Here is a 27,868-nt window from a genome sequence, read left to right as displayed (position 1 = left end):
TGTCTTCTCTCTGTAACCTGGATCGCCTCACTGATCAATACCATACCTTTCTCTGTCTTAAATTCACTCAATGATTTGGTTTCTAAATCCCTCTGCAGCAATGAGTCCCACAGATTCCCTCTGGCTAAAGAAAGGTCTCCTCATCTCAGTTCTAAAGGGTCATTCTTTCAGTTTGGGATTGTGCCCTCGCATCCTTGTCTGTCCTACTAGTAGAAACACCTTCTCTACACTGCACCACCTGGAATTATGCAGGAAAGAGTAGAGCACCTATACAAAATCTTCGCTATGAACCAATACTCGTGCAGCTTCATCGCAGGTGCCTACTAAATAGACAACAGGAGGACACAGTACGCCCTAGCACACTGGCCACACTGCTGTACATCAGGAACATATCAGAACTGACAACGAGACTCCTACGACCACGAGGAATCACAGTGGCCCACAAGCCCACAGCCACTCTTCGACAAACCCTCACAAGGATTAAAGACCCCATTCCCACAACATGCAGAACCAACGTAGTTTACAAAATACGATGCAATGACTGCCACGAACATTACTTTGGACAGACAGGAAGGAAACTAGCAATCAGAATACACGAACACCAGCTCACAGCAAAAAAACACGACAAAATATCCTTAATAGAAGGGCATGTTTCCACACTATAGGGATTCTATGATTCTATGAATACTGGTGCATTCAGACAGTGAACGCCATCAGTTTAACTGGGACATGGTAACCATAGTAGCCCAAGCCAAACACAGACATGCTCAGGAATTCCTAGAGGCATGTTTCTCTAGCCGTAATGCAATCAATAAACATAGAATTGGACCCCGTTTATAAATCCAAACCAATCAAAACCAGAATTGTCACTAATCACCATAACAGACCAGACAGTATAAATTCTAAGCGGAGTAGAATAACATCACTTCATCGGAGGCTTCACTGATGATGTCACGCAGCATCGTGATGAAATGTCTGAATGAGAACCAGCCAGCTCGGCGAGCGAGTCAACAACCTCACCCACAACCTGAGCTACAGATCTTTGCCAAAACTTTTAACATCCATTCTATCCAGCCCTGTCAGTATTCCGTAAGTTTGAATCAAATCCCACCTCATCCTTCTAAACTTCATCAAGTACAGACCCAGAGTCCTCAGCTGCTCCTCATATGATAAGCCCTTCATCCCCAGGATCATTCTTGCAAATCTCCTCAGGATCCCCTCTAATGTCTGCACATCCTTCCTCAGATACTGAGCCCAAATCTGCACACAGTATTCCTGAAGTGGTCTGACCAGAGCCTTGTGCAGCACCCGCAGTACATTTCTGCTGTTGTATTCTCTTGAAATGAATACAATCATTGCCTTTGCCTCAGTAACTGCCAATTGAAACTGCATGTTAACCTTAAGAGAATCCTGAACTAGGACTCCCAAGTCCCTTTGTACTCCAGATTTTCAAAGTCTTTCCCCATTTAGAAAATATACCTCTATTATTACTACCAAAGTGCATAACCCCACACTTTCTTACATTGTATTCTATCTGTCACTTCTTTGCCTGCTCTCCCAGCCTGTCCAAGTCATTTCTGCTGCCTCCCAGCTTCCTCAGTACTACCTGTCCTTCCACTTACCTTTGTTTCATCTGCAAACTTTGTAACAACGCCCTCAGTTCCTTCATCCAAATTGTTAATGTACAGCGTGAATAGTTGTGGTCCCAACATTGGCCCTTACTGAACTCTACTAGCCACTGGCTGTCATCCTGACAAAGACCCCTTTAGCCCCTCTCTGTGCCTTCTGCTGGTCAGTTAATCCTCTGTCCACATCAGTACCTTGCCTCTAACACTATGTGCTCTTATCTTATTTAGAAGGCTCCCATATGGCACCTTGTCAAAGGCCTTCTGGAAATCCAAATAGAGCATGTCCACTATCTGTTCTTTGTCTAGCTTGCTGATTATCCCCTCAAAGAATTCGAACAGATTCGGCAGGCATGACCTCCTCTTGATGAAGCCATGCTGACTCAGGCCTATTTTACCATGCTCTTCCAAGTACATTGCAATCTCATCCTTAAAAATGGACTCTAAAATCTTACCAATGACTGAGATCAGGCTCACATGCCTATAATTTCCTATCTTCTGCCTCCCTCCCTTCTTAAGCAGTGTGTTATATTAACCATTTTCCAGTCCTCTGGGACCCTTTCTGACTCCTGTGATTCCTGAAAGATCACCACCAATGCGTCCCCCATCTCCTCAGCTGTTTCCTTCAGACTATCAATCCTATCCTGAATCATAGTTTCCAGGTTTTGAATCTTTGGGAATGCGCAGTACAGGAGGAAGACAAGTTGAATAAAGCTAAGGCTCAGAATCCACTCAGAACGCGAAGATTTGAAGCATAGACTATCTCTGTTTTGAAATGATGTGGAGGGGCCGGTGTTGGACTAGGGAGGACCAGGTCAAAAACCACATGACACCAGGTTATAGTCCAGCAGGTTTATTTGAAATTACAAGCTTTTCGAGCGCTGCTCCTTCGTCAGGTAAAGTGCTCCGAAATTTTTGATTTCAAGTAAACCTGTTGAATTAACCTGGTACTGTGTGACCTCTGATTCTGTTTTGATAGTCATTTCTGGAATGCAGTTCGTAGATTAACTTCACTGAGTCTAGAATTCACCTTACTGATCCATGTTTATTGGATCTACAGGTTGGCATAGACTGGTGAATACCTACAGTGTTGAATGAGGTTATTTGGCCCATTGTTCCTGTGTCCCTTTGCTCAGTCCCAAATCCCTACTCTCTAATTGTATGTTCCTTATCCTCACAGACCTGTTTAACTCACTCTTAAAGTTATTGTTAATCAACTGTTACCCCAATTTCAGGGAGGAGTTTCCAATTCTCGGCGACTCTCAGTAGTGTCTCGTCTTCACATTACACGAAGGATGTGATCGATCTAGAGAGGATCCAGAGGCGATTTACACGGATATTGCCGAGAGTGGAGAGTTTTAGTGGTGAGGCAAGATAGAATAGGAGAGACAGTGGTATCATAGAAGTGTCACAAGACTGGAGCTTCAGGTTAATGCTCTGGACTCATGCATTCGAATCCTATCATGGCAGATGGTAAAATTTGAATTCAGTTATAAAAAAAATCAGGACTGATTGTAATATTATCATTTAAAAAACCCATCTGGTTCACTAATGCCCCTCTTTAGGGAAGGAAGTCTGCTGTCCTTACCTCATCTGGTCTACATGTGACTCCAGACCCACAGAAATGTGGTTGACTCTTTCCTGTCTTCTGGGAAACTAGGGATGGGTGATAAATGCCATCCAGGTCCCACCTGGACCCTCCATATTCCTCCCTTGGGTGGGATTCTCTGAGATCCTTGGATTTTGGGGGAGATACTCTACTAGCTGCAGCCTCCACCTCTTCTGTGGCATGGCTGAGTGCAAGGAATACTGGTCTCTGATTGGGTGGGAACACATGCTGGGCTGACCCACCCACTTCTGGGTCCTGATTCCAGGGCAAGGCCTGTGGGTGGCCTCGCCACTGCCTAATCGGCATGTGTTTTGGTGGAACTCCCCAGGTAGAGGCACCACAGGGCCTCGCCTAAGCCCTCCAGCAGCCGACAGATGAGATCCCTAATGGCTGCACGTGATTCTGTCTGGCCAGAGAATCATTATGGTACGGAAGCAGGCCCTTCGGCCCATTGTGTCTGTACTGGCTCTCTGAAGCTTGGGTTATATCTGTTCCCCCACCCTTTCCCCATAATCCAACAAATTCCTACCACCCGAATAACAATCCCAATACCCTGCTGTGTGCCTCAACTGAACAGGGTAAAATATAAGCAAGCTTGAATTGTTTACCTGGAAGAGGGGAGGTTGAGGGGACATTTGATTCTTAGAATCCCTACAGTGTTGGGACAGGCCCTTTGGCCCAACAAGTCCACACCGAACATCAGAGCATCCCACCCAGACCCTTCCCTCTATAACCCACCTGTCTGTCTGCCCACTCTGCCAAGTGGCCAATGTCTTTTTCGGGCTCTGTGCAGTATTTGGCCCATCAAGTCCACACTGGCTGTCCGCAGAGCACCCCACTCAGACCCATCCCCTTCCCTTTCCCTCTAACCCTGCATTTCCCATGGCTAACTCACCTAATTCTATCCCAAATAATTGAAGCTTCCCCACCTCTGATTTTAAACCAACCAATCTGTACTTGCTGGGTTTTACAACCTTTTAACAACAACCTTTAACTTACAACCTTTTTCAACAAGGGCACGATTTTTAAAATCTCCAGTTGTCTGGCACTTCCCTTGAGTTCAGGGAAGATGATGGTCAGTGCTCCTGCACTTTCAAGACCCTCACGGCAGGGAAACAGACCCTTCTGTCCATTCAGTCCATGCCAGCCATAATCCCAAACAAAACTAATCCCACCGGCCTGTTGCTTAGCCCGTATCCCTCCAAACCTTTCCTAAGATGCTTCACATTGGATCCTGATTCCTTATCAGCTTTAAACACTAACTATCTATTCAACAGCTCTTCTTGATCAATTTTGAACACTTGCTGTGAGTGACACACGCTCTAGCATCTACCTCCTTGGTAAAGACAGGTGTAAACTATTCTTTGAGTACCCCAGCCATATCCTGGCCTTCCATGTTTAAATCTCCTTTATTGGTCCCAAATTGATGTGAGTCCTCCTTTTACCATACGTTTACTGTTGAAATTTCAACAGAAGACTTTAGGATTTCCTCTAATGTTAATTGCCAGTCTTTTTTCATAATCCCCCTTCTCTGATGTGCTTAGCCCCCTCCCTTTTAAACTATCCTCTTGGTTCACAACTGTATTTGCCACCTGACACCTGTTGATGGTCCACAATAATATTACTACTAGACAAGTCAGACTCCAGACTGAAATCTGCCTTGATGGATCATATTTGGTTGTTTTTATATAGTTTTAACAAAGTAGTCTTTCACTGAAACACAAAAACGCAACGCAGCAGATTTGGTTTTAACAATAAAACAGAAATTAACTATGGACATGAAATGAAGATAAAATAGAACAAATCAAACCATTTACATAAATTGCAAGTTTAAAGATTTTGAAACACATGGTATAACAGTTCTCCTTTAGATTTTGCATGCAGGAGAGAATTCATTGCTCGATCATGTTGACAGAGTTTAATTTAGCTAGGATTTCAATTCCCCGTGTTCAGAATCTGGTAGCCAGCCTTATCCTTCATACGACCGAACTTAGATTTTCTCAGCTTCAAATAAACTCTGCCAGGGTTTTAAACAGCCATGCCTAGCCTGGAACTTTCAAACTGACTCCCTATACTGTGGTAACCTGTTTCTTAACAGTTCTAAACAATCTTACTTATTCGGGAACATCTGTTTTATACTCCCAGCTTTTGCCAGGACCTTCACCAACTGAACTGAAACCAAAAATCTTTTTTGAGGCGCTGATTTTTTGCCTTAAGTGATAAAGGAGCCTTCTAACTGAAGTCTCATGCGTTACACTTTACCATGTTGACTTGCTAACTCAACAGTGAAAACAATGAAAATCCAGTACTCATTAGAAAGTCTGTCTCTGCCGTGCTGCGTTTTTTTTTTAAAAAGCACCATAGCTGCAGAATTACTTATAAGTTAATCATTAAATCCTTTTTAAACAGGAGGAGGCAATGGCCTGGTGATTATTGTTAGACTGTTAATCCAGAATCTTACTGAATGTTCTTGGGACCTGAGTTCAAATCCTGCCATGGCAAATGGTGGAATTTGAATTCAATAAAAATCTAGAATTAGGAGTCTAATGATGATGATGAATCCATTGTTGAATGTTGGCAAAAACATGTCTAATGTCCTTTAGGGAAGGAAATCTGCCATCCTCATCTGGTCTGACCTACATGTGACTTCAGACCCATAGCAATGTGGCTGATCTCTAACTGCCTTTTGGGTAACTACAGATGGGCAATAAATTCTGGCCTGGCCAGAGATGCCCTCATCCCATAAGTAAATTAAAAATAAAACAAATCCTACATGCCATCCTCCATTTCTGAAGAGGGGTCTGGACCCAAAACGTCAGCTTTCCTGCTCCTCTGATGCTGCTTGGCCTGCTGTGTTCATCCAGCTGTACACCGTGTTATCTCAAATCCTACATGCCATTTGTTCAATATCCAAACTCTACAATAGATTTACACAACTTACATCATACCTGTTGTAAAAATTTTTTTTCGTCTTTGTGTTAATGTCTTGTTCTTAACTTAATGCTGAACTTTTTATTTATTTTTCTATTTTGTTCTAATGATCTATAATGCTGGATTTTTTGTTTCTTTATTTTTCAAATTTTTTCCCCTAAGATTTGTACCTAAGAATCTTTACCCATATGCCTTTGTACCTAAGATGGTGCCCTAAGTGGCAACTTCCCATCTTTTCATTTGAGTACATGTGACAATAAAGCTAATTCTCTGCTAGTTCTAATGCAGATGGAGAATGGTTTACTGTGGTGGCTTATATCTGATAAGAAGCACATAGGGATACCGTTGGTCAGATGCAATAGCTAAGGACAAGCCTACTTGTTAGAGCATAGAGGTGCCTTCCAGCTGCAAATGCAGTCCCATATATGTACATACTCCCAAGGGAGTTCCTCCTGTTCCTTGAATACAAATAAGAAAGTCTCTATTAAATGTTTGAGTCTCTGGTGGGGCCATACCAGTTTCCTAAGTCTGTATTGAGGAAGCGAAGGTACAGGCTAATTGCTGGCAGGGCCCTAGTTCCCAAATTGTCAGAAAGGGGCCTGGGAAGAGGAAACAGATCCAGAGAAAGTTAACTGTTGAGAGAAACAGTGATTTTCCAGAACTTTATACAGTATCAGTACTTGCATCACCTCTGCAGGCCAAACCAACTCCTGACCATTCACAAACACCTATCAGTCTGCTCCAGTGTTTGCCGCTGGCTCCAGTCCCTGAAATTCCAGCACAGACCAATTTCCAAATCTGTTCATTTCCAGGGTCTGGGGTTTTGTTTCCATTGTGTTTTACAAGTGAACAGAGGAACCGGTGCCATGTGTGAAGGTTCAGTTAGAAAGTTCCTGAAGTCTGTTTTATTTTTGACTTAAGGCAAACAGCCGTAGCCTGAAGAAAGCTCTTTGGTTTCGTTTCAGTTTACAAAGTTCTGGGCAGAAGCTGGGTGTATAAGCCAGTTGCGCCTGAGGAGGGGCGATTGTTCAGAACTGTTAAGAAATAGCTTACTGCAGTGTAGGGAGATAGCTTTGAAAGTTCCAGGCCAGAAGCGCTTTGGGCTAAAACCTTGTAAGAGGTTGTTTGAAACTGAGAAAGCCTAAACTTGTGTGAAGATTAAAGGGAGATTTTGAAGGTGGGGTATTGATGATTTCTATCTTAACATTATCTATTTTTGGACTGCGTGAAAAGACATGCAGAAACCTTGCCGCGTTGTCCCATCGACACGCCGAAACCACTGTACAGTGTAACTTTTCTCTCTTTAGATGTCGAAGGGACCTCAAGCCTGACACTGAAGAGTGGGCTGCCATATAAAACCACAGGAGTTGGGAAAAGAAACATCAGAATGAAGAAGAAGAAGAAAGGAGCCATCACAGCAAATTTCTCTGGCACTAAGTACCAGATTGGTGAGAAAAATGTTCCGTTGCAGATCTGTGTGATTGTTGAGTGGGGGAAATGTCTTCAAACAGTCATTTGGTTGCACAGGCTGAAGTTATGCTGAAGGGGGAGACACGTTGCTGAAATGTGTTGATTTGCAGTCAACCGTTAGAATCTTCTCTGTCCCTGAATAGCGTGGGTTATGGTGAGAAAAGTGGCAGTATCGTGCAGCAAATCCAGAGGGGCCGGTCCTGATATCACAGATCAGCTTGCTGCATCTCTTGACTATGTTCTGGGCCTCGAGGCAATATTCACCAAGGTCCCCCCATTCCCCCTAACTTCGGTCCTGAGGACCATTGGCTGGGGCGTTGGGTAACAGGTAGCTATGTTTGTGCATGCACTGATCCTGTCTCTCCACGTCGGAGTGAATTTCATGGATCAGGTTCAGTTTATCAGGACAAAGGCAAGAATGCCAAAATTTCAAACAATCACAGCAATTTATACAACAGGAGAGAAATTTGCTCATTGCTCATCGACATACAAAGACAGAAATTGCTGGAGAAACTCAGCAGATCTGGCAGCATGTCTGAAGAGAGATCGGTGTTTAACATTTCCAATCTAATAACTCTTCTTTAGAATGTGCTTGGTTAGCAAGTTGACTCTGTTTAGCCAAGGTATTGCCACGAAGAAGGTAAGGGAATGGGAACTACAGGCCGATTCTACATGTTCCTTTTGTTCACTGAGAATAGGCCTTTATGCACAAATGTAGGTGACTTCTTGCAAACAAAACAGCACGAGTTGACTCATTGTCAATGCAGCTGTTCATGCGGCTGTTGGTACACTTGGGGGTTTTCAGGAAGTGCTGTCTAATCACGGAATCATAGATATTGCTCGTTTATGGTTTTGTGGCCTGGCCGAGTTCAGTCTGTATCTTATAGGCAACAAAAGGAACTTGCTAATTCAATCACCAACCAATACGGTCTATGTACCTGATACTTCATGGGCCCTGTAATTCACTGACACTCTGTAACATCATTAGAAATACTCTTACTCTGTTCACTGGAACCAGTAAAATGTTATTATAGATTCATAGAACCATTCAGCACAGGACACGGCCATTCTGTGTATTGTGCCTGTGCTGGTTTTTTTTCAAAGAACCGTCTAAGTAGTGCCACTTAATTTCCCTTTCTCGTTTTCAATTATTGGTCCCTTTATAAAGGTAACTATTGAATCTGTCTTTACCTTCTTTTCATGCATTGAACTCTGTCTAAAAACAAAATCTCCTTATCCATTTCAAATATCTTCAATCTGTGTTCTCTAGTTGCTGACCCCCCCTACTGTTGGGAATTTCATCAAACAGTTCACAGTTTCGATCACCTCTCTTCCTTTAGCGTTCTCTGCTTGAAGATGGATGACCCTGACACTTTTAAAGATTTTGTCTTTTCTCTGTTCTTTCATCTTGTTTAATGCAGTGCTTAATTTTTAAAAAGTTACTGGTCAGCAAGAGAATGGACTTGTGAGCTTTCTCATGCTACTTGGTTGTAAAATTCCACACTGGGGTAAAAATGTGACACCTCACCAACTTCAGAGTAAGTGGGGAGGTGGGCGTGCTGTGGTGACCAGATTTTGAAGCCCGAACTTTCCCATACGCGCTGCCATCTGCTGACACCTTCCTTCTGCCGATCCATTGCCCACTCTACAGGCAGGCAGTTTTGTGTCCTCTAGCAGCATCTGCAGCCCTCCAGTGATTGGCAATCGCTGTTGGCTGCTTTCAGGAAAAAGAACGCAACAATAAGATGAAGAGCCGTGGGTCTTGGAGATCTGTAACACAAACAGAAGTTGTTGGAGAAACTCAGCAGGTCTGTGGAGCTGAAGAAACAGTTCTATCATACAGCCCCAGGATGTGAAATGCTAACTCTATTTCTCTCTCCACAGGCTATGCCAGATCTGCTGAGTCTCTCCAGCACTTTCTGTTTTTTGTTGAGGAAGAAATATTTATAAAGGGTAAAACTTTTGTTCATCTTTTTTAAAGAAGTACATTATGTACTTATTCAAAACTGACATCGCACAAAGATCAAACTCAAGTCCATTCCTTCCATTGCTGTACATTTCTTTCTATGTCTTCAATTAGTCAATAGTCACAATATCCATAACAGGACAAGCATATAGAAACAGAGTTGTAGAGCTGTACAGCACGGAAACAGACCCCTCAGTGCAACTTGTCCATACTGAACAGATATCTCAAATTAATCTAGTCCCATTTACCAGCATTTAGCTATATCCCTCCCAACCCCTTCCTATTCATACACGCATCCAGATGCCCTTTAAATGTTGTAATTGTGCCAGCCTTTACCACTTCCTCTGTCAGCTCATACATGCACCAGAACAGTTGCCTCATAGGTCACTTTTGAATATATCCCCTCTCAACTTAAACCTATGCCCTGTAGCTTTGGACGCCCCTACCCTGGGGAAGAGACCTTGGCTATTCACCCAATCTATGGCCCTCATGATTTTATAAACTTCTATAAGGTCACCCTTAGCATCCAACACTCCAGGGAAAGTAGCTCCAGCCTATTCAGCCTCTCCTTATAGCTCAAACCCTCCAACCCTGGCAACATCCTTGTAAATCTTTTCTGAACCCTTTCAAGTTTCACAACATCCTTCCTATAGCAGGGAGACCAGAACTGCATGCAGTATTCCAATAGTGGCCTAATAAATGTTCTGTACAGCCACAGCATGACCTTCTAAACTCTTGTACTCAGTGCACTGACCAATAAAGGCAAGCATACCGAACACCATCTTCACTATCCTGTCGACCTGCGACTCCACTTTCAAGCAACTATCAACCTGCACTCCAAGGTTGCTTTGCTCAGCAACACTCCCTAGGACCTTACCATTAGGTGTATAAGTCCTGCCCTGACTTGCCTTTCCAAACTGCAGCACCTCACATTTTTCTAAATTAAACTCCATCTGCCACTCTTCAGCCCATCGGCCCATCTGATTACGGTCCTGTTGTACTCTGAGGTAACCTTCTTCATTGTCCACTACACCAGCAATTTTGGCATCATCTGCAGATTTACTGACCATATGACCTGTGTTCACTTCCAGATCATTTATGTTAAAGACAGAAAGCAGTGGACACAGCACTGATCCTTGTGGCACACTGCTGATCACAGGCCTCCAGTCTGAAGAGCAACCCTCCACCACCACCCTCTGTCTCCTACCTTCAAGCTAGCTCTGTATCAAAATGGCTGGTCCTGCCCGTATTTCATGTGATCTAATCGCGCTAATCAGTCCTCCATGCTTATAGCCCCAGGGCTCAGTGAGGGGAGAATATGCCTGTTAGCTAACAGTCAGGTCTGCCTTATGATAAACCGAAGCAATAGCAATGTGATTCTTAAATAAGTTGAAAGATTTTTGGATCTAGTCAGACCCAGTAAATATTACTTAGCAGCATAACACCGAGAATATTATGGTAAGCAATGACGTTCAGCTCTTGTTCACAGGCTCTGCTTTCTCTCTACAGACGCTGTCAGACCTGCTGAGTTGTTCCAGAAATTCCTGTTTTTGTGTCAGATTTCAGACTGCAGCTCTCTGTTTGTTGTTTGCATCTAGCCATAGACTGCCCTTAACATCATCACACCGCTTCCCAAACCTATTCCCATTGTGACCCCCGTGTTGGTGCTTGATAATCCCTGCAGCCCTGGGGTGATGGGGTGGGGGAATGTTGGGTGGGTGGGGAGGGGGAGAGCAGATTAGAGTCATAGAGTGATAGAGTCATATAGCACAGAAACACAGCCTTCGGTCCAACCAGTCCATGCCGACCATAATCCCAAACTAAACTGGCCCCACCTGCCTGCCCTGGGCCCTTATCCCTCCAAATTGTTTTTATCCCGATATTTTTTAAACGTTGTAACTGTATCCACACCCACCGCTTCCTCTGGAAGTTCATTCCACACACCAAACCACTGTCTGTAAAAAAAATAAGTGCCCCTCATGTCCATTTTAAATCTTTCTCCTCCCACCTTAAAAACATGCCCCCAGTCTTAAATTCTCCCACCGTAGGGAAATGACACCTGCTATTCACCTTGTCCACGCCCCTCATGATTTTATAAACCTCTAAAAGGTCACCCGTAAACCTCCTACTCAGTGAAAAAAGCCCCAGCCTATCCAGCCTCTCCCTATAACTCAAACCTTCTCTTCCCAACAAGAGCCTGGTAGATCTTCCCTGAATCCCCTCCAGTTGAATAATATCCTTGCTATAACAGGGTGACCAGAACTGCACACAGTACTCCAGAAGAGGCGTCACCAATATCCTGTACAACTTCAGTATAACATCCCAACTCCTGCTTCTGTGCTCCTGAGATGCTGCTTGGCCTGCCATGTTCATCCAGTTTCACACTTTATTATCCTGTATTCAAAGACTGAGCAACAAAGGCGAACGTGCTAATGGCCCTATTTCTACTTCTGCGTCCAGTGAACAAGCCAATCTTCCACCTGGGCCAGTACGGTACTCTCTACCTCCACGAGCTGTTTCATTCACAAGGTCTTTAAGTTTGAAAAGCACCGACTTGTCGTGGGGGTCAGCTAGCTCAGCTGGTTTGCAATGCAGATTGTTGCCAGCAGCGCAATTCCTGCGCAGCATGAGGTTATATCATGAAGGAGTCTCCTTCACAACTGACCCTTAGGTTAAACGCCACCAGCTGTCTCTCTCTCTCTCTCTCTCTCTAATGGGAGAGCAGCCACAGTATTCGGGTTGTGAAATCCAGCTGGCTGGGTCATGCCATTTTTTAAAAAAGTGGACAATTTAAAGGAGTCAAGCAGCCTTTAACAATCCATCAGAGGCCTGTTACTGCTTTTGGTATCTGAGGGTGGTGTATAGTATGGAGCTTGCAAATGTAATGAACATCCTCATTTCTGACCTTATGATGGAGGACAGGTCGTTGATGAAGCAGCTGAAGGCGCTTGGGCCAAGGACACTGCCCTGAGGAATGGCTGCAGCAATAGGACAAAGATGACTGACCTCCAACAACCTCGCTCATCTTGCTTTGTGCCAGCTATCTATCCAATCAGCACAGATCTTTCCACCAATTCCCTTTAATTTCCTTTTTGCTCCATGTTCCCACTTGGTCAAATGCAGCCTTGATGTCAAGTTCAGTTTCTCTCGCCTCACCTCTGAAATTCAGCTCTTTCCTGAGCCAAGGCTGTAATGAGGTCGGGAGCTGAATGGCCCTGGTAGAACCCAAACTGGGTGACAGCTATTGCTGAGTAAATAGCAACACCTTCTGTTTGTTTGTTTCCTGATGATCAGGAGGAGATGCATTTGTCCCGCTTCGTCATACCTGAACCATTTTACACATTTTTAAATAGTCATTTGTGGGATGTGGGTGTCACTGGCGCTGACCAGCTTTCATTGCCCATCCCCATTTGCCCCTTGAGAAGATGGTGGTGAACTGCCTTCTTGAACCTCTGCATTGACCCACAATGGCCTTAAGGAAGGAATTCCATGAATTTGCCCCAATTTGGCAGGGGAACTTACAGGGGGTGGTGTTCCCATGTATCTGCTGCCCTTGTCCTTCTGGATGGAAGCGGTTGTGGGTTTGGAAGGTGCTGCCTGAGGATCTTTGGTGAATTTCTGCAGTGCATCTTGTAGATAGTACACACTGCTGCTACTGAGCGCCAGTGGTGGAGGGAGTGGATGCTTGTGGGTGTCATGCCAATCAATGGGCTGCTTTGCCCTGGATGGTGTCAAGCTTCTTGAGGGCTGTTGGAGCTGCAGCCATCCAGGCAAGTGGTGAGTATTCCATCACACTCCTGACTTGTGCCTTGTAGATCGTGGACATGCTTTGGGGAGTCAGGAGGTGACTTACTCGCCACAGCCCTATGACCTGCTGTTGCAGCCACTGTGTTTATGTGGTGAGTCCAGTTGAATTTCTGGTCAATGGTAACTCTCAGTGATGGCAATACCTCTGAATGCCAAGGGGTGGTGGTTAGATTATCTCTTTTTTTAATGATCGCCATAGCCTGGTATTTAAGTGGCGCGAATGTTACTTGCCACTTGCCAGCTCAAGCCTGGTATTATCCAGATCTCATTGCATTTAAATATGGCCTGCTTCAGTATCTGAGGAGTCACAAATGGTGCTGAACATTGTACAATCATCGGCGAACATCCCCACTTCTGACCTTATGATGGAGGGAAGGTCATTGATGAAGCAGCTGAAGATAGTTGGGCCGAGGACACTACCCTGAGGAACTCCTGCAGAGATGTCCTGGAGCTGAGATGACTGGCGTCCAACAACCGCGACCATCTTCCTAAGTGCCAGGGATAACACCAGCCACTCCTGATATCCATTGATTCCAGTTTTTCTAGGGCTCCTTCACCCAGTTGAATATGGCCTTTGATGTCAAGGTCTGTGCCTCTCTACTCTGGAATTCAGCTCTTTTGTCCATGTTTGAGCCAAGGCTGTAATGAGCTCAGGAGCTGAGTGGCCCTGGCAGAACCCAAACTGGGCGTCACTGAGCAGGTTATTGCTGAGCAGGTGCTGCTTGGTAACGCTGTTACTGACACCTTCCATCACTTTACTGATGGTCGAGAGGAGACTGATGGGGCGGTAATTGGCCGGGTTGGATTTGTCCTGCTTTTTGTGTACAGGACATACCTGGGCAATTTTCTACATTGTCGAGTAGATGCCAGTGTTGTAACTGTACTGGAAGAAGTGGCAGGTTCTGGAGCAAAAATCTTCACTACTGTTACTGGAATGTTGTCAGGCCCTGTAGCCTTTGCAGTATCCAGTGTCTCCAACTGTTTCTTGATATCACGTGGAGTGAATCGAATTGGTTGAAGACCGGTATCTATAATGCTGGGGACCACTGGAGGAGGCTGAGATGGATCATCCACTCGACACTTCTGGCTGAAGATTGCAGCGAATGCTTCAGCCTTATCTTTTGCACTGATGTGCTGGGCTCTTCCATCATTGAGGATGGGGATATTTGTGGAACCTCCTCCTAGTGAGTAGTTTAATTGTCCACCACCATTCACAACTGGATGTGGCAGGACTGCAGAGCTTATATCTGATCCTGTGGTTGTGGGATCACTTAGCTCTGCCTATTGCTTGGTACTTTTGCTCTTTGGTGTGCAAATAATCCTGTTTGGTGAGTTCACCAGGTTGATACCTCAACTTCAGGTATGCCTGGTGCAACTCCTGACAAGCCCTCCTGCACTCTCCATTGAACCAGGGTTGATCCCCTGGCTTGATGGTAATGGTTGAGTGGGGGATATGCCGGGCCAAGAGGTTACACATTGTGCTGGAGTACAATTCTGCTGCTGTTGATGGCCCACAGCGCCTCATGGATTCCCAGTCTTGAGTTGCTAGATCTGTGTGAAGTCTGTCCCATTTAGCACGGTGATAGTGCCACACAACACAATGGAGGTTGTTCTCAATGTGAAGGTGTGACATCTGTCCATAAGGACTGTGCACTGGTCACTCTTACCAATACTGTCATGGACAGATGCAACTGCGGCTTGTAGACTGATAAGGATGATGTCAAGAACGTTTTTCCTTCTTGTTGGTTCCCTCACCACCTGCTGTAGACCTAGTCGAGCAGCTCTGTCCTTTAGGACCCGACCAGCTTGATCAGTAGTACTGCTGCCAAGCCACTCTTGGTGGTAGACATTGCAATCCCCCTCCTAGAGTACATTTTGTGCCCATCCTCAGTGCTTCCTGTAAGTGTTGCTCAACATTGAGGAGAGACTGATTCATCAGCCGAGGGGAGGACAGTATGTGGTAATCAGCAGGAGGTTTCCTTGCCCATGTTTAACTTGAAGCCACGAGATTTCATGGGGTCCGAAGTCAATGTTAAGGACTCCCTGAGCAACTCCCTCTCAACCATGTCCCACTGTGCCCCCACCTCTGTGGCTCTGTCCTGCCGGTGGGACAGGACATTTGCAGGGATGATGGTGGTGGTGCCTGGGACATTGTGAGGTGTGATTCTGTGAGTGTGACTATGTCAGGTTGTTGCTTGACTAGTCTGTGAGATGGCTGTCCCAATTATGGCACAAGCCGCAGATGTTCATCAGAACACTGTTGGGTAAATGCCAGTGTTATAGCTGCATTGGAGCAGCTTGGCTAGGGATGCAGCTAATTCTGGATCATGATATCAATGCTACTGTTAAGATGTTGCCAGGGCACGTTGGCTTTGTGGTATCCAGTGCCTTCAGCTGTTTCTCGATATCACGTGGAGTGGATTAAATTGACTGAAGGCTGGCATCTATGATAGTGCAGTCCTCGGGAGGAGGTCAACATTTCTCATCCACTTGACATTTCTGGCTGAACTTCATGATGAGTGTTTCAGCTTTGACCTTTACACTGAAATTCTGGGATCCTACGTTACTAGTGATGGGAATATTTGTTCAAATGAATCGCAATTAGATGTGGCTGTTGGGCACTGTCTCTAGAACATGCTGCCACTGCTGTTTATCTCGAGTCTAGTCTTTATGTGACCTAGTCTTGCAGTTGATAGTCCTGGGGCAGCTTAGAAGACTACTGAATTGAAGATAATATTTAAATGTCGGGTAAATTGGGCTTGGCCAGCTCAGTTGGCTAAACAGCTGCTTTGCAATGTAGAGTGACACTGACTGTGTGGGTTCATTTCATGCACCAGCTAAGGCTACCATGAAGGTCCCACCTTCTCAATCTCACCCCCCTCACCCTGTCTCCCTCTTTATCACATACACTCTCTCTATGACATACATTCTCTCTCTCTCACACACACACACGCACACTCTCGTCTGTACACCCTCTTTCTGTCACACACTTTCTCATTCACACACACTTTTTCTATCACACTTTCTCACACAGACATTCACACTCTCTCATACACACTCAGTATCACAAACGCTCTCAGATATACTGTCATACATACTCACACACACTCAGTATCTCTCGCACTCGCTCTCACGCACGCAGACATACTCGCTCTCACACGCACTCGCTCTCATGCACGTAGACACACTCGCTCTCTCATGCACACTCTCTATCACTCTCTCTCTCTCTCTCTCTCTCTCTCTCTCTCTCTCTCTCTCTCTCTCTCTCTCTCTCACTCACACACACACACTTGCTCTCACGCACACCCTGTTTCTCACAAACACTCATACACATTCTCACATGCTGTCATATACACTCTCTCGTTCCCACACTCTCACTGTCTCACCAACTTCCTTCAGGTTAAATCGCCACCAGTCATTTCCCTGTAATGAGAGAGTAGCCCTGATGCTCTGGCACTTAGCAACATTACATGCATCATAAATAGAAGATTTCTTCATTGAAGGATAAAATTAAGGGCAATGATTTAAAGTTCATCGTTGTGGTTGCTAACAAAAGGCTGTGCTTGCTGACACCCAGAAGCATGCAAGCAAACAGGGGTATCTCTCAAATATATTTAAATAAACAGTGACAAATGGCTAGTGATGTAGAAATTTTAAATAAACAGTCTCTCAGTTCATAAAGTTAATAAAGTGTTTAAAAAGTGGAGTTGTTATTTTGGTTTTAGAAAAGTCAGTGCAGGTGTATGTGTGTGTACAGCCAATAATCCTCATTGGATTGTTAGTGCCAGAAAAGGTATCATTTCTCAAATCATTGACAAAATGTGGGAAGTGATGGAGATCATTGACAGTCTAGTCACAAACTTGGTTTCTGTTGAAGGATGTGAATCTGTTGGTGACAGTTCTGAAGAGATTATTAAATTGATAGAAATCTAGCAAATAGGAGCAGGAGTGGGCCACTCAGCCCTTCTAGCCTGCTCCACCATTCAATATGATCATGGCTGATCATCCCACTCCATGCTTTCTCCCCATACACTTTAATCCCTTTAGCCTTAAGAACTATATCAAAATCTTTAGAGTCACAAGAGTCATATAGCATAGAAACAGGCCCTTCGCCCCAACCTGTTCATGCTGCCTAGGTTTCCCAAACTGAGCTCAACCCATTAGCGTGCATTTGGTCTAAATGCCTCTAAACCTTTCCTATTCATGCACCAGTTCAAATGCTTTTTAAATGTTGTAATTTTATCAGCCTGTGCCACTTCATCTGGCAGCTCGTTCCAAATACGCACTGCCCTCTGTGTGAAAACATTGCCTATCAGATCCCTTTTAAATCCTTCCCCTCTCACCTTAAACCCGTGCCCTGTGGTTTTGGACACCCCCACCCTGGGGAAAAGATCTTAGCTTATCTAAGCCCGTCTTGATTTCCTAAACCTCTACAAGGTCACCTGCTCACCTTCGTACGCTCCAGTGAAAGTAGTGCCAGCCTATCCAACCTCGCCTGATAACGCAAACCCTCCAGTCTCTTTAATATCCTGGTCAGTTTTTTTTTGCACCCCTTTCCAGTTTAACAACACCCTTCCTATAGCTGGGAAAGCAGAGTTGTGTGCAGTACACCAGGTGTGGTCTCACCAATGTCCTATACAGCCGGAACATGTTGTTTCAACTCCTGTATTCAGTGCTCTGACCAAAGAAAGCAAGAATGCCAAATGCCATCTTCGCCCGCCTGTCTACGTGTGATGCCACTTACACGGAGCTGTGCACCTGTAACCCCATGTTTTGTTCAACAACTCCCCCCAAGGCCCTACTGCTAGCTGTATAAGTCCTGCCTTGGTTTGTCTTATCAAAATGCAACACCTCGCATTTATCTAAATTAAACTCCATCTGTCACTCCTTGATCCACTGGCCCAACTGATCAATATTCCTTACCGAGTCCTTTTTGAAAACGTTCAATATTTAAACCTTGAGTTTTTGTGCATTTTTTTTCTGGGTGAAAAATATTTCTCCTCATTTCAGTCCTAAATGACTTTCCTGTCTCCTTAGACTGTGACCCCCTGGTGCTGGACTCCCTGGTCATCGGGAACATCCTTCCTGTGGGTACCCTGTTTAGCCCTGTTAGAATTTTACAGGTTCTGGTGAGATTCCCCTGTTGTGTCATTCTCACGTTTTTATTCGCATGGAAAGTCTTGCCTTGTGATACTTGCAGCTGAATCATCTACACACTCCACTTGATTAAAATGTGTCACATTCTGAGTAGTCTCGATCAGGTGGATGTAGGAAGGATGTTCCCTCTTGTGGGTCAGTCTGGTCAGTGTTATAATTCGAGCCCATGATCTTATTGAATGGTGGACCAGGCTGAATGGTCTAATTCTGCTCCTATATCTCATGTTGCTATGATGTCACTATGGTAAGTCACCTACAAGCTACTGTCCACATGTTGAGGTTTGTAATACAGCGGCATTCGCAAAAAGAAAATCATCTCCGTTAAAGTTACGTGCTTTGCGTTAAACACCCCTAATTTGCTGAAACTCAGGTGCGATTATCAAACAAATTTTGACTCAAGTTCCCACGGTAAGGGACAATAGGCCAGCTGACCCAGAGCTGAGGGGAAAGCCTGGGTTGTAAGAATGAGTGAGAAACGAATGGGTTTAGAGAGGGAATTCCAGAGCTCGGGATCAAATTGCTGGAGACAAGGCTCCCAGTGGTACAGCAAATGAAAGCCGAGGCCATGAGAGAGAGCAGATTTGGAGGAGTGCAGAGATCTCGGAGAAGCTGCTGGAGGAATTTACAGATATCGGGAAAGGTGGGGAGAGATTTGGTCAGGTGGGTGGGAATTTAGAATCTATTATGTTAGAGCCTCTTCTGGAGTAGCGTGTTCAGTTCTGGTCACCCTACTACAGGAAGGATATTATCACGTGGCGAAGGTTCGGAAGAGATTTACCAGGATGTTGCCAGGAATGGATGGCTTGAGTTAAAAGGAAAAACTGGATAGGCTGGGGGAGATAATGGGAACTGCAGATGCTGGAGAATCCAGGATAACAAAGTGTGAAGCTGGATGAACACAGCAGGCCAAGCAGCATCTCAGGAGCACAAAAGCTGACGTTTCGGGCAACCGATGCTGCTTGGCCTGCTGTATTCATCCAGCTTCACACTTTATTATACTGGATAGGCTGGCACTTTTTTCGCTGGAGAGGAGGAATTTGACAGCTGACTTTCTAGAGGTTTAAAAAGTCATGAGGGGCACAGATAAGGTGAATGACAGGTATCTTTTCCCTAGGGTGGGGCATTTCAAGACTAGGGGGTGTATTTTTAAGGCAAGTAGAGAAAAATTTAAAAAATGACAGGAGGGCAATTGTTTTACACAGAGGGTGGTTGGTATATGGAATGAACTTTCAGAGGAAGTGGTGGATATGGGCACAGTTACAACATTTAAAAGAGTTTTGGATAAGTACATAAACAGGAAAGGTTTGGAGAAGTATTAGCCAGGTGCAGACAGCTGGGACTAGTTTAGTTAGGGGTTACGGTCCGTATGGACTGGTTGGACCGAAGAGTCTATTTCTGTGCTGTAGGTTTGGGAGAAAGTGTGGGTCAGTGAGCTCATGGACAGAGGGTGAATGGGGATACTCTGTTTCTCACCCTGCCTGAATTGTGAAGCTTACTGACTGACAAGAACAGGATGGTTTCTCTTTCTGCTTACAGTGCGCCTGGCAATATTGGAAGCAGGGTTTTCTCGAGCCAGGGAGGAGGATGAAACTGCCAATCTGATCTGGAATGATGCTGCTGTGCAGCAGGAGAGGATCGCTGATCTGAGAAACTATCAGGTACATCAGTGTGGCATTGCCCACCTGCCTTCTTGGCTCAGCTGTGAGATCATTTTGGCCTTTTGACTCTGGTGAGTGTGCAGTCAAGGATGTGAATTAGGCCATTCTGCCCCTTCAGCCTGCCCTCCCATTTGCTGATATGATTACCCTGCAATCACAACTACTCCCAATGATCTCCTACCACCCCGACCCCTCCGCCTTATCATCAATCTCTCCACCTCTAGCTTAAAGCATTCAAAGTCTCTCATACTTTTGAGGACTAGACTCTCGACCCTTTGTGAGAAAGGAACTTCTCAATGCTCTTTGAAAATGGGTGATCCCTGCAGAAAGTGGATTAATGAGGGTGACAAAGAGTGGGGTGATGATGGGGGAGGAGGGAGTGGGGCGAAGAGGGGAGCAGGGAGTGGGGCAAAGAGTGGAACAGATGGGGTGATGAGGGGAGCAGGGAGTGGACGAAGAGTGGAACAGATAGGGTGAGAAGGGGAGCAGGGAGTGGGGTGATGGGGAGAGCAGGGAGTGGGGTGACGACCAAGTTATTGTTGCAGTGGCAGAGGCCTTGACCAGGAGCCATGGAATAGAATGGAAGAATAGAATCCCCACAGTGTGGAAACACGGCCTTCGGCCCAATAAGCCCACACCAAAATAACGAAGTGTGGATCTGGATGAGGACAGCAGGCCAAGCAGCATCTTAGGAGCACAAAAGCTGACGTTTCGGGCCTAGACCCTTCATCAGAAAAGTGAGATGGGGAGAGGATTCTGGAATAAATAGGGAGAGAGGGGGAGGTGGACCAAAGATGGATGGAGGAGAAGATAGGTGGAGAGGAGAGTATATTACAAGAGAGTTGCAGTGGGAGAGAGATCCCCTGGTTTGGTCCAGAGGGAGGAGGGTAACTTGTCTCCTCTATCCATCTTCAATCTGCCTCCCCCTCTCTCCCTATTTATTTCAGAATCCTCTCCCCATCCCCCTTTTCTGATGAAGGGTCTAGGCCCGAAACGTCAGCTTTTGTGCTCCTGAGATGCTGCTTGGCCTGCTGTGTTCATCCAGCTCCACACTTTGTTTTCTCGGATTCTCCAGCATCTGCAGTTCCCATTATCTCTGACCACACCCAACCTTGGAGCATCCCACCCAGTCTCATCCCCTGATAACCCACCTAATCTACACTTCCCTGAACACTGCAGGCAATTTAGCATGGCCAATCCACCCCAACCCGCACGTCTTTGGAGTGTGGGAGGAAACTGGAGGAAACCCACACTGACACGGGGAGAATGTGCAAACTCCACACAGACAGTCACCCGAGGCTGGAATTGAACTCAGTCCCTGGCGCTGTGAGGCTGCAGTGCTAATCACAGAGCCACTGTGCTGCCCTGAATATACAGCAAAGACTTTACCCCATCGTTATCCACCCCTTTTTACCCCAGAAGGTGCCGCAGCTGATTTTTGGGTGGCAGGGAAAGGTTTAAAATGCAGGACATGTTTGCATGTGCCACATTCCCCAGGTTGGGAATGCCTGTGCTGTGAATGGGGCAGGCTGTGAATATTGAGCTCGGACAGTTGTAATACTGTACCACGCCACCAGGGGGTAGCACCACCTTGCTGTCTTGTAATTCATGAATCCCATCCAGTCTTCAGTTAAAATGTTCCAGTTCTTACGTAATCCACAAATAGAGAACTTTTAATTCTTTCTTTATCCCTTTTGTGTGTTGTGCTGTGTCTGACTGCTGCTTTATTGCATTTCATTTACAGACACTGTATCCTAATTTTGTTCACATCCGTGAGCACTTTGGAAATTGTTTCCTGCCAATTGGTTTAGAATGAACTGCCTTTTATTGCAGGGAAGTAGGAGCAGGAGTGGGCCATTCAGCCCTTCAAATACTGCTGTGCCCTTCACTTTGATCACGGCTGATTTTCTGCCTCAATGCCATCTTCCCAAACGATCCCTGTAACCCTTAATGTCCTCACAAATCGCTGACTTGAACCAGTTTATTGACTGAGTTTCCTCAGCTCTTTGAGTTAGAGAATTACAAGATTTGTCACACTTTGAGTGAAGAAATTCCTCCCTATCGCAGTCTTACACAGTTTTTCCCTGATCCTAGAACGTAAAACATAGAACACAGAACTGCACAGGCCCTTCGGCCCGTGATGTTGTACTGACCTATTGTCCTATTAAGATCAATCTGCCCCGCATACCCTACATTTTACTATCTCCGTGTGCCTATCTGAGAGTGGCTTAAAAATCTCTAGAAGTATCTGACTCCTACCACTGCCGGCAGCACATTCCACACGCCCACCACTCTCTGTGTGAAGAACCTACCTCTGACATCTCCCCTATACTTTCCTCCAATTACCTGAAAATTATGCCCCCTCATAATAGTCATTTCCACGCTGGGAGGAAGTCTCTGACTATCCACTCTATCTATGCCTCTCATCATCTTGTAAACCTCTATCAAGTCACCTCACATCTTTCTTCGCTCCAATGAGAAAAGCCCGAGCTCCCTCAGCCTTTCCTCAGAAGACCTGCCCTCTAGCCCAGGCAGCATCCTGGTAAATCTCCTCTGCACCCTCTCTAAAGCTTCCACATCCTTCCTATCATGAGGCGACCAGATCTGAACGCAATATTCCAAGTGTGGTCTAACCAGGATCTTATAGAGTTGCAGCATAACCTTGCAGCCCTTAAACACAATACCTTGTACGATGATGCTCTGGCTCCCGGTTTTAGACTAAAGGAACATCACATCTCCATTCCCTCTGTCATGCTGGGTAAGAAATTTTTATGTTTCTCTGATGTAAACTGCTCAATCCTTCTCTGTAAAACAATACGACCATCCCAAGGATTATTCTGGTGAATCTCTGCCATGCTCCGTCTCTGGCAAAATATATTCTACCTGAAATGAGAAAGACAAAAGTGCCACGTGCTGGTGAGAGTACAAACAGGAGGATGTGGCAGATGAATGCATGGCTAAAGAATTAGTACAGGGGTTAGGGATTCAGATTCCTGGAATATTGTGATCTTTTCTGAGGCAGAGATGACTTGCTCAAGAGGGACAGGTTGCGCCTGAACTGAAGGGGGACCAATATCCTGCAGGGCAGATTTTCTAGTGCTACAAGACAGGGTTTAAATTAGATTGGCAGGGGGTTGGGATCCTCAACAGCAGGCAGGCAAGTATGAGGTGGCAAGGTGATACAATAATCAGAAATAACAAGTTGAAGAGGCACGTTAGGCTGGAGCAGGACAGTAAGCAAGGAGTGCCTGTTGGATTAAATTGCATCTACTTCAATGCAAGAGGGCTGACAGGTATGGCTGATGAACTCAAGGCAGGGACAGCTATGTGGGGCTGGGATATTATAGCCATTACAGAAACATGGCTAAGGGAGGGGCAAGACTGGCAGCTTAACGTGCCAGGGTACAGGTGCTTTCGGCAGGAGAGAGGTGAAGGAAAGAGGGGAGGAGGGAGTTGTGTTTTTGATTAAGGCGGGGGGGGGAGGCAGAGTGTCACAGCAGTAGTCAGAGGTGAAACAAGTGAGAGATCATCCAGTGAGCCTGTGTGTGTGGAGTTAAGACATAAGAAGGGAATAGTGGCGTTATTGAGCTTGTAATGCAGGAATTAGAGGAACAAATATGCAGGAGTAATAGGGTGGTGACAGCGGGGGATTTTAATTTTCCGAACATTGGCCAGGGCTGTCATAGTGTTAAGGGCTTAGATGGAATGGAATTTGTTAAATGTGTTCAGGAAAGTTTCTTCAAGCAGTATATAGACAGTCCTACTAGGGAAGAGGCAAAACTCGACCTAGCCTTGGAAAATAGGGCAGGACAAGTGACTGGGGTGATAGTGGGGGAGCACTTTGGGACCAGTGACCATAGTTCTATTAATTTTAAAACAGTTTTGGATAGCGAAAAACTGGTCCACAGGTTCAAGTTCCAAATTGGGGCAAGGCGAATTTTGATGGAATTAGACAGGAGCTTGCGGGGGTTGATTGGAGTAGTTTGTTTGCGGGCAAAAGGACTTCTGGCAAGTGGGAGGCCTTTAAAAGTGTGATAGCTAGAGTCCAAGGTCGGGGTGAAGGGCAAGGTTGGCAGTAGGGAACCCTGGATGATAAGAGATAGTGAGGCCTTTGACCAGAAAAAAATTGGAGGCATGGCTCAGGAACAGGCAGCTGGGATCAAGGGAATCCCTGGAGACATATAGGGGATATGGGAGTTTACTGAAGGAGGAAACCAGGCGGGTGAAAATGGGGCACGAGACAGCTTCAACTGAGAAAATTAGGGTCAATCCAAAGAGATTCTTCCAGTATAGTAAAAGAAAAAGAATACCTGGACAGAGAATAGGACCCCTCAAGGACCAAAGTGGATATGTATTTGTGGAACCTCCGAGAGATGGGCAAGGTCCTCTATGAATATTTCTTGTGTTTACCATGGAGAAAAACATGACGACTTGGGAGCTTGGGGAAGTTAGCAGTGATATCATGGGGACAGTCCATATCACAGTAGAGTTGGTGTTGGAAGCATTAGAATGGAAAAAGGTGGATAAATTTCCTGGTCATGATCAGATATATCCAAGATCCATACAAGAGGCTAGAGAAGAAATTGCAGGGGCTCTGGTAGATATACTCGCATGATCGCGAGCCACAGGTTAGATCCGGAAGAGTGGAGGGTAGCGAATCTTGTGCCCTTATTCAACAAAGGGCTGCAAAGAAAAACCTGGGAATTATAGACCAATAAGCCTAACATCTGGGATAGGTAAGTTACTTGAGAAGTAACTTAAGGGAGGGATTAGATAGAGACGCTTTAGAAAGACAGGGTTTGAGCTAAGCCTAAGGCAGGCTGGAAGAACAACACCTCATCTTCCGCTTCGGGACCCTACAGCCCTCTGGACTCAATATTGAGTTCAATAATTTTAAGGCCTAAACTCTCCCATGTCCCAGCCCCCCACCCCACACACCAGGCCTTGTTACCACATAGCCTGCCACTACACACCCCCTGTTGTTAGTCATTAACAGAACCCATTAACAACTATTCACCCTCCCAGCCTGATCGTTGGCAACTCCTTTGTCTGTCCTACTGTCTTTCTCTCTCTTTGGGCTCTACTCTATCGTTTATTCCCTATCCCACCCACCTCCCTATTTTCTGCATATAAACTCACGTTTTCCCAGCCACCACCAGTTCTGAGGAAGAGTCACCGGACATGAAGCGATAACTCTGTTTTTTCCTGCACAGATACAGCCAGACTGACTCCAGTAACTTTGTTTTTGTTCATTGTTTAGAAAGACAGGGTTTGATTAGGAGTAGTCAGCACAGATTTGTGGGTGGGAGATCATGTCTCACAAATTTGCCAGAGTTCTTTGATGAATTGATGAGGAATGTTAATGAGGGCAGGGTGGTAGACAAAGTCTATATGGATTTCAGTGAGGCTTTTGATAAGGTTCCACATGGTGGGCTGCTCTGGAAGATTAGATTGCATGGAATTCAGGGAGAGCTGGCGAATTGGATACACAATTGGCTTGATGGTAGGAAGCAGAGAGTATTAGTGGAAGGATGCTTGTCGGCCTGGAGGCCTGTGACTTGTGGTGTGCCTCAAGGGTCAGTGCTGGGCCCATTGCTTTTAGATTAGGTTCCCTACAGTGTGGAAACAGGCCCTTTGGCCCAACAAGTCCACACCACTCCTTGGAGCATCCCATCCCCCCATAACCTTCACACCCCTGAACACTACAGGCAATTTAGCATGGCCAGTCCAACTAGCCTGCATATCTTTGGACTGTGGGAGGAAACCAGAGCACCCGGAGGAAACCCACGCAGACACGGGGAGAATATGCAAACTCCACACAGACAGTTACCCGAGGCTGGAATTGAACCCGGATCCCTGGCGCTGTGAGGCTAACCACTGAGCCACCATGCCGCCCTAGTTGTTTGTTATCTCTATCAATGATTGGATGAGAATGTACAAGGTATGATTGGCTTGTGGAATGCGCTGCTGGCAGTGGTAGTGGAGTTAGATACATTAGAGACTTTTAAGCAACTCTTGGATAGGCAAATGGAGGATAGTAAAATGCAGGGTATACAGGGTAGATTGATCTTAGGATAATAGATTGGCACAACATCGTGGGCTGAAGGGCCTGTACTGTGCTGTATTCTTCTATGTTCTATGATTAGTAAGTGTGTGGATGACACTAAAATAGGCAGTATCATGGACAGTGAGGAAGATTATCAGGAATTGCAGCAGGATCTTGATCAGCTGGGGAAGTGGGCTGAGAAATGGCAAATGGAGTTTAACATAGATAAGTGTGAGGTGTTGCATTTTGGAAAGTCAAATCCAGGTAGGGCCTTAAGGAGTGTAGTGGAGCAGAGGAACCTTGGAGTTCAGGTGCACGGTTCCCTGAAAGTGGAGTCACAGGTAGACAGGGCAGTGAAGAATGCTTTTGGCATGCTGGCCTCCATCAGTCAGGGCACTGAGTACAGAAGTTGGGAAGTTATGGTGCAATTGTACAGGACGTTAGTGAGGCTGCACTTGGAGTATTGTGTTCAGTTTTGGTCACTGTGCTATAGGAAGGATGTTATTAAACTGGAAAGAGTGCAGAAGAGATTTACAAGGATGTTGCCAGGACTCAAGGGACTGAGTTATAGGGAGAGGTTGGACAAGCTAGGACTTTTTTCTTTAGAACATAAGAAACTGAAGGGGGATCCTATAGAAGTGTATAAGATCATGAGAGGCATGGATAGGGTGAATGCACTTAGTCTTTTTTCCAGAGTTAGGTAATGGAGTTCCAGAGGGCATCAGTTTAAGGTAAGAGGGAAAGAATACATGGGAACCTGAGGGGCAACGTTTTTACACAGAGGGTGGTACGCTTATGGAATGAGCTGCCAGTGGACGTGTTTGGGGCGGGTACATTGACAATATTTAAAAGGCATTTGGATAAGTACATGGACAGGAAAAGTTAAGAAAGATATGGGCTAAGTGCAAGCAAATGGGGTTTGTGTGGATGGGCATTTTGGTCAGCACAGATCAATTTGGGCTGAAGGGCCTGCAGTAGGACTCTATAACTCTAAAACTGCACACAATACCCCAGTAATAAAAACCGAAAGTGCTGGAGAAACTCAGCAGGACTGGCAGTAACTGTATAGCGAGAGAAACAGCTTGGTATGATGTTTCTTCAGTGCTGAAGCAGTTAGGAGCATAGGAACAAGAGTAGGCCATTCAGCCCCTTGAGCCTGTTCCATCATTCAATGAGATTATGACTGGTCTGTAGTCTAACTCTTTGTTCTTGCCTTTGGCCCATATCCCTTAATATCTTTCCTTAACAAAAAAATTTAACTACCTGAGATTTAAACTTGACAGCTGATCCAGCATTCACTGCGGCTTATGGAAGATAGTTCCAAAGCGCTCCCATCCTTTGTGTGTAGAAGTGCTAACTAATATCTCTCCTGAACTGTGTGTCCCTCATTCTTGGACTGTGCCCACTAGATAGAATCATAGCATTTTATAGTAAGGGAAGAGGCCATTTGATCCATCATGCCTGTACTGCCTCCTGAAAGAGCTATCCAGCTAGTCCCATTCTCCAGCCCTATCTCTGTAGCACTCTCAGTTCATTACTTTCAAATATATCACCAACTCTTTTTTGAAACTTCCTATAGGATCTGCCTCCACCACTCTC

The 27,868-nt window shown here is 45.4% G+C and overlaps 1 protein-coding gene across 3 annotated transcripts in view; it reads left to right on the top strand.

Annotated features, from left to right (window-relative positions):
• Positions 1-27,868, top strand: part of ttll7 (tubulin tyrosine ligase-like family, member 7) — a 283,625-nt gene that overhangs the window by 87,388 nt on the left and 168,369 nt on the right. For all 3 annotated transcript variants that reach the window (XM_059648159.1, XM_059648158.1, XM_059648157.1), the window contains 2 exons: positions 7,473-7,613; positions 20,102-20,223. In XM_059648159.1, the coding sequence (XP_059504142.1) occupies positions 7,473-7,613; positions 20,102-20,223 (263 nt within the window). The remainder of the gene's footprint in view (positions 1-7,472; positions 7,614-20,101; positions 20,224-27,868) is intronic.

Source organism: Stegostoma tigrinum, chromosome 8 (genome assembly GCF_030684315.1).
Source record: "Stegostoma tigrinum isolate sSteTig4 chromosome 8, sSteTig4.hap1, whole genome shotgun sequence".
Lineage (NCBI taxonomy): Eukaryota > Metazoa > Chordata > Chondrichthyes > Orectolobiformes > Stegostomatidae > Stegostoma > Stegostoma tigrinum.
This window is presented reverse-complemented; position numbering and strand designations above follow the sequence as displayed.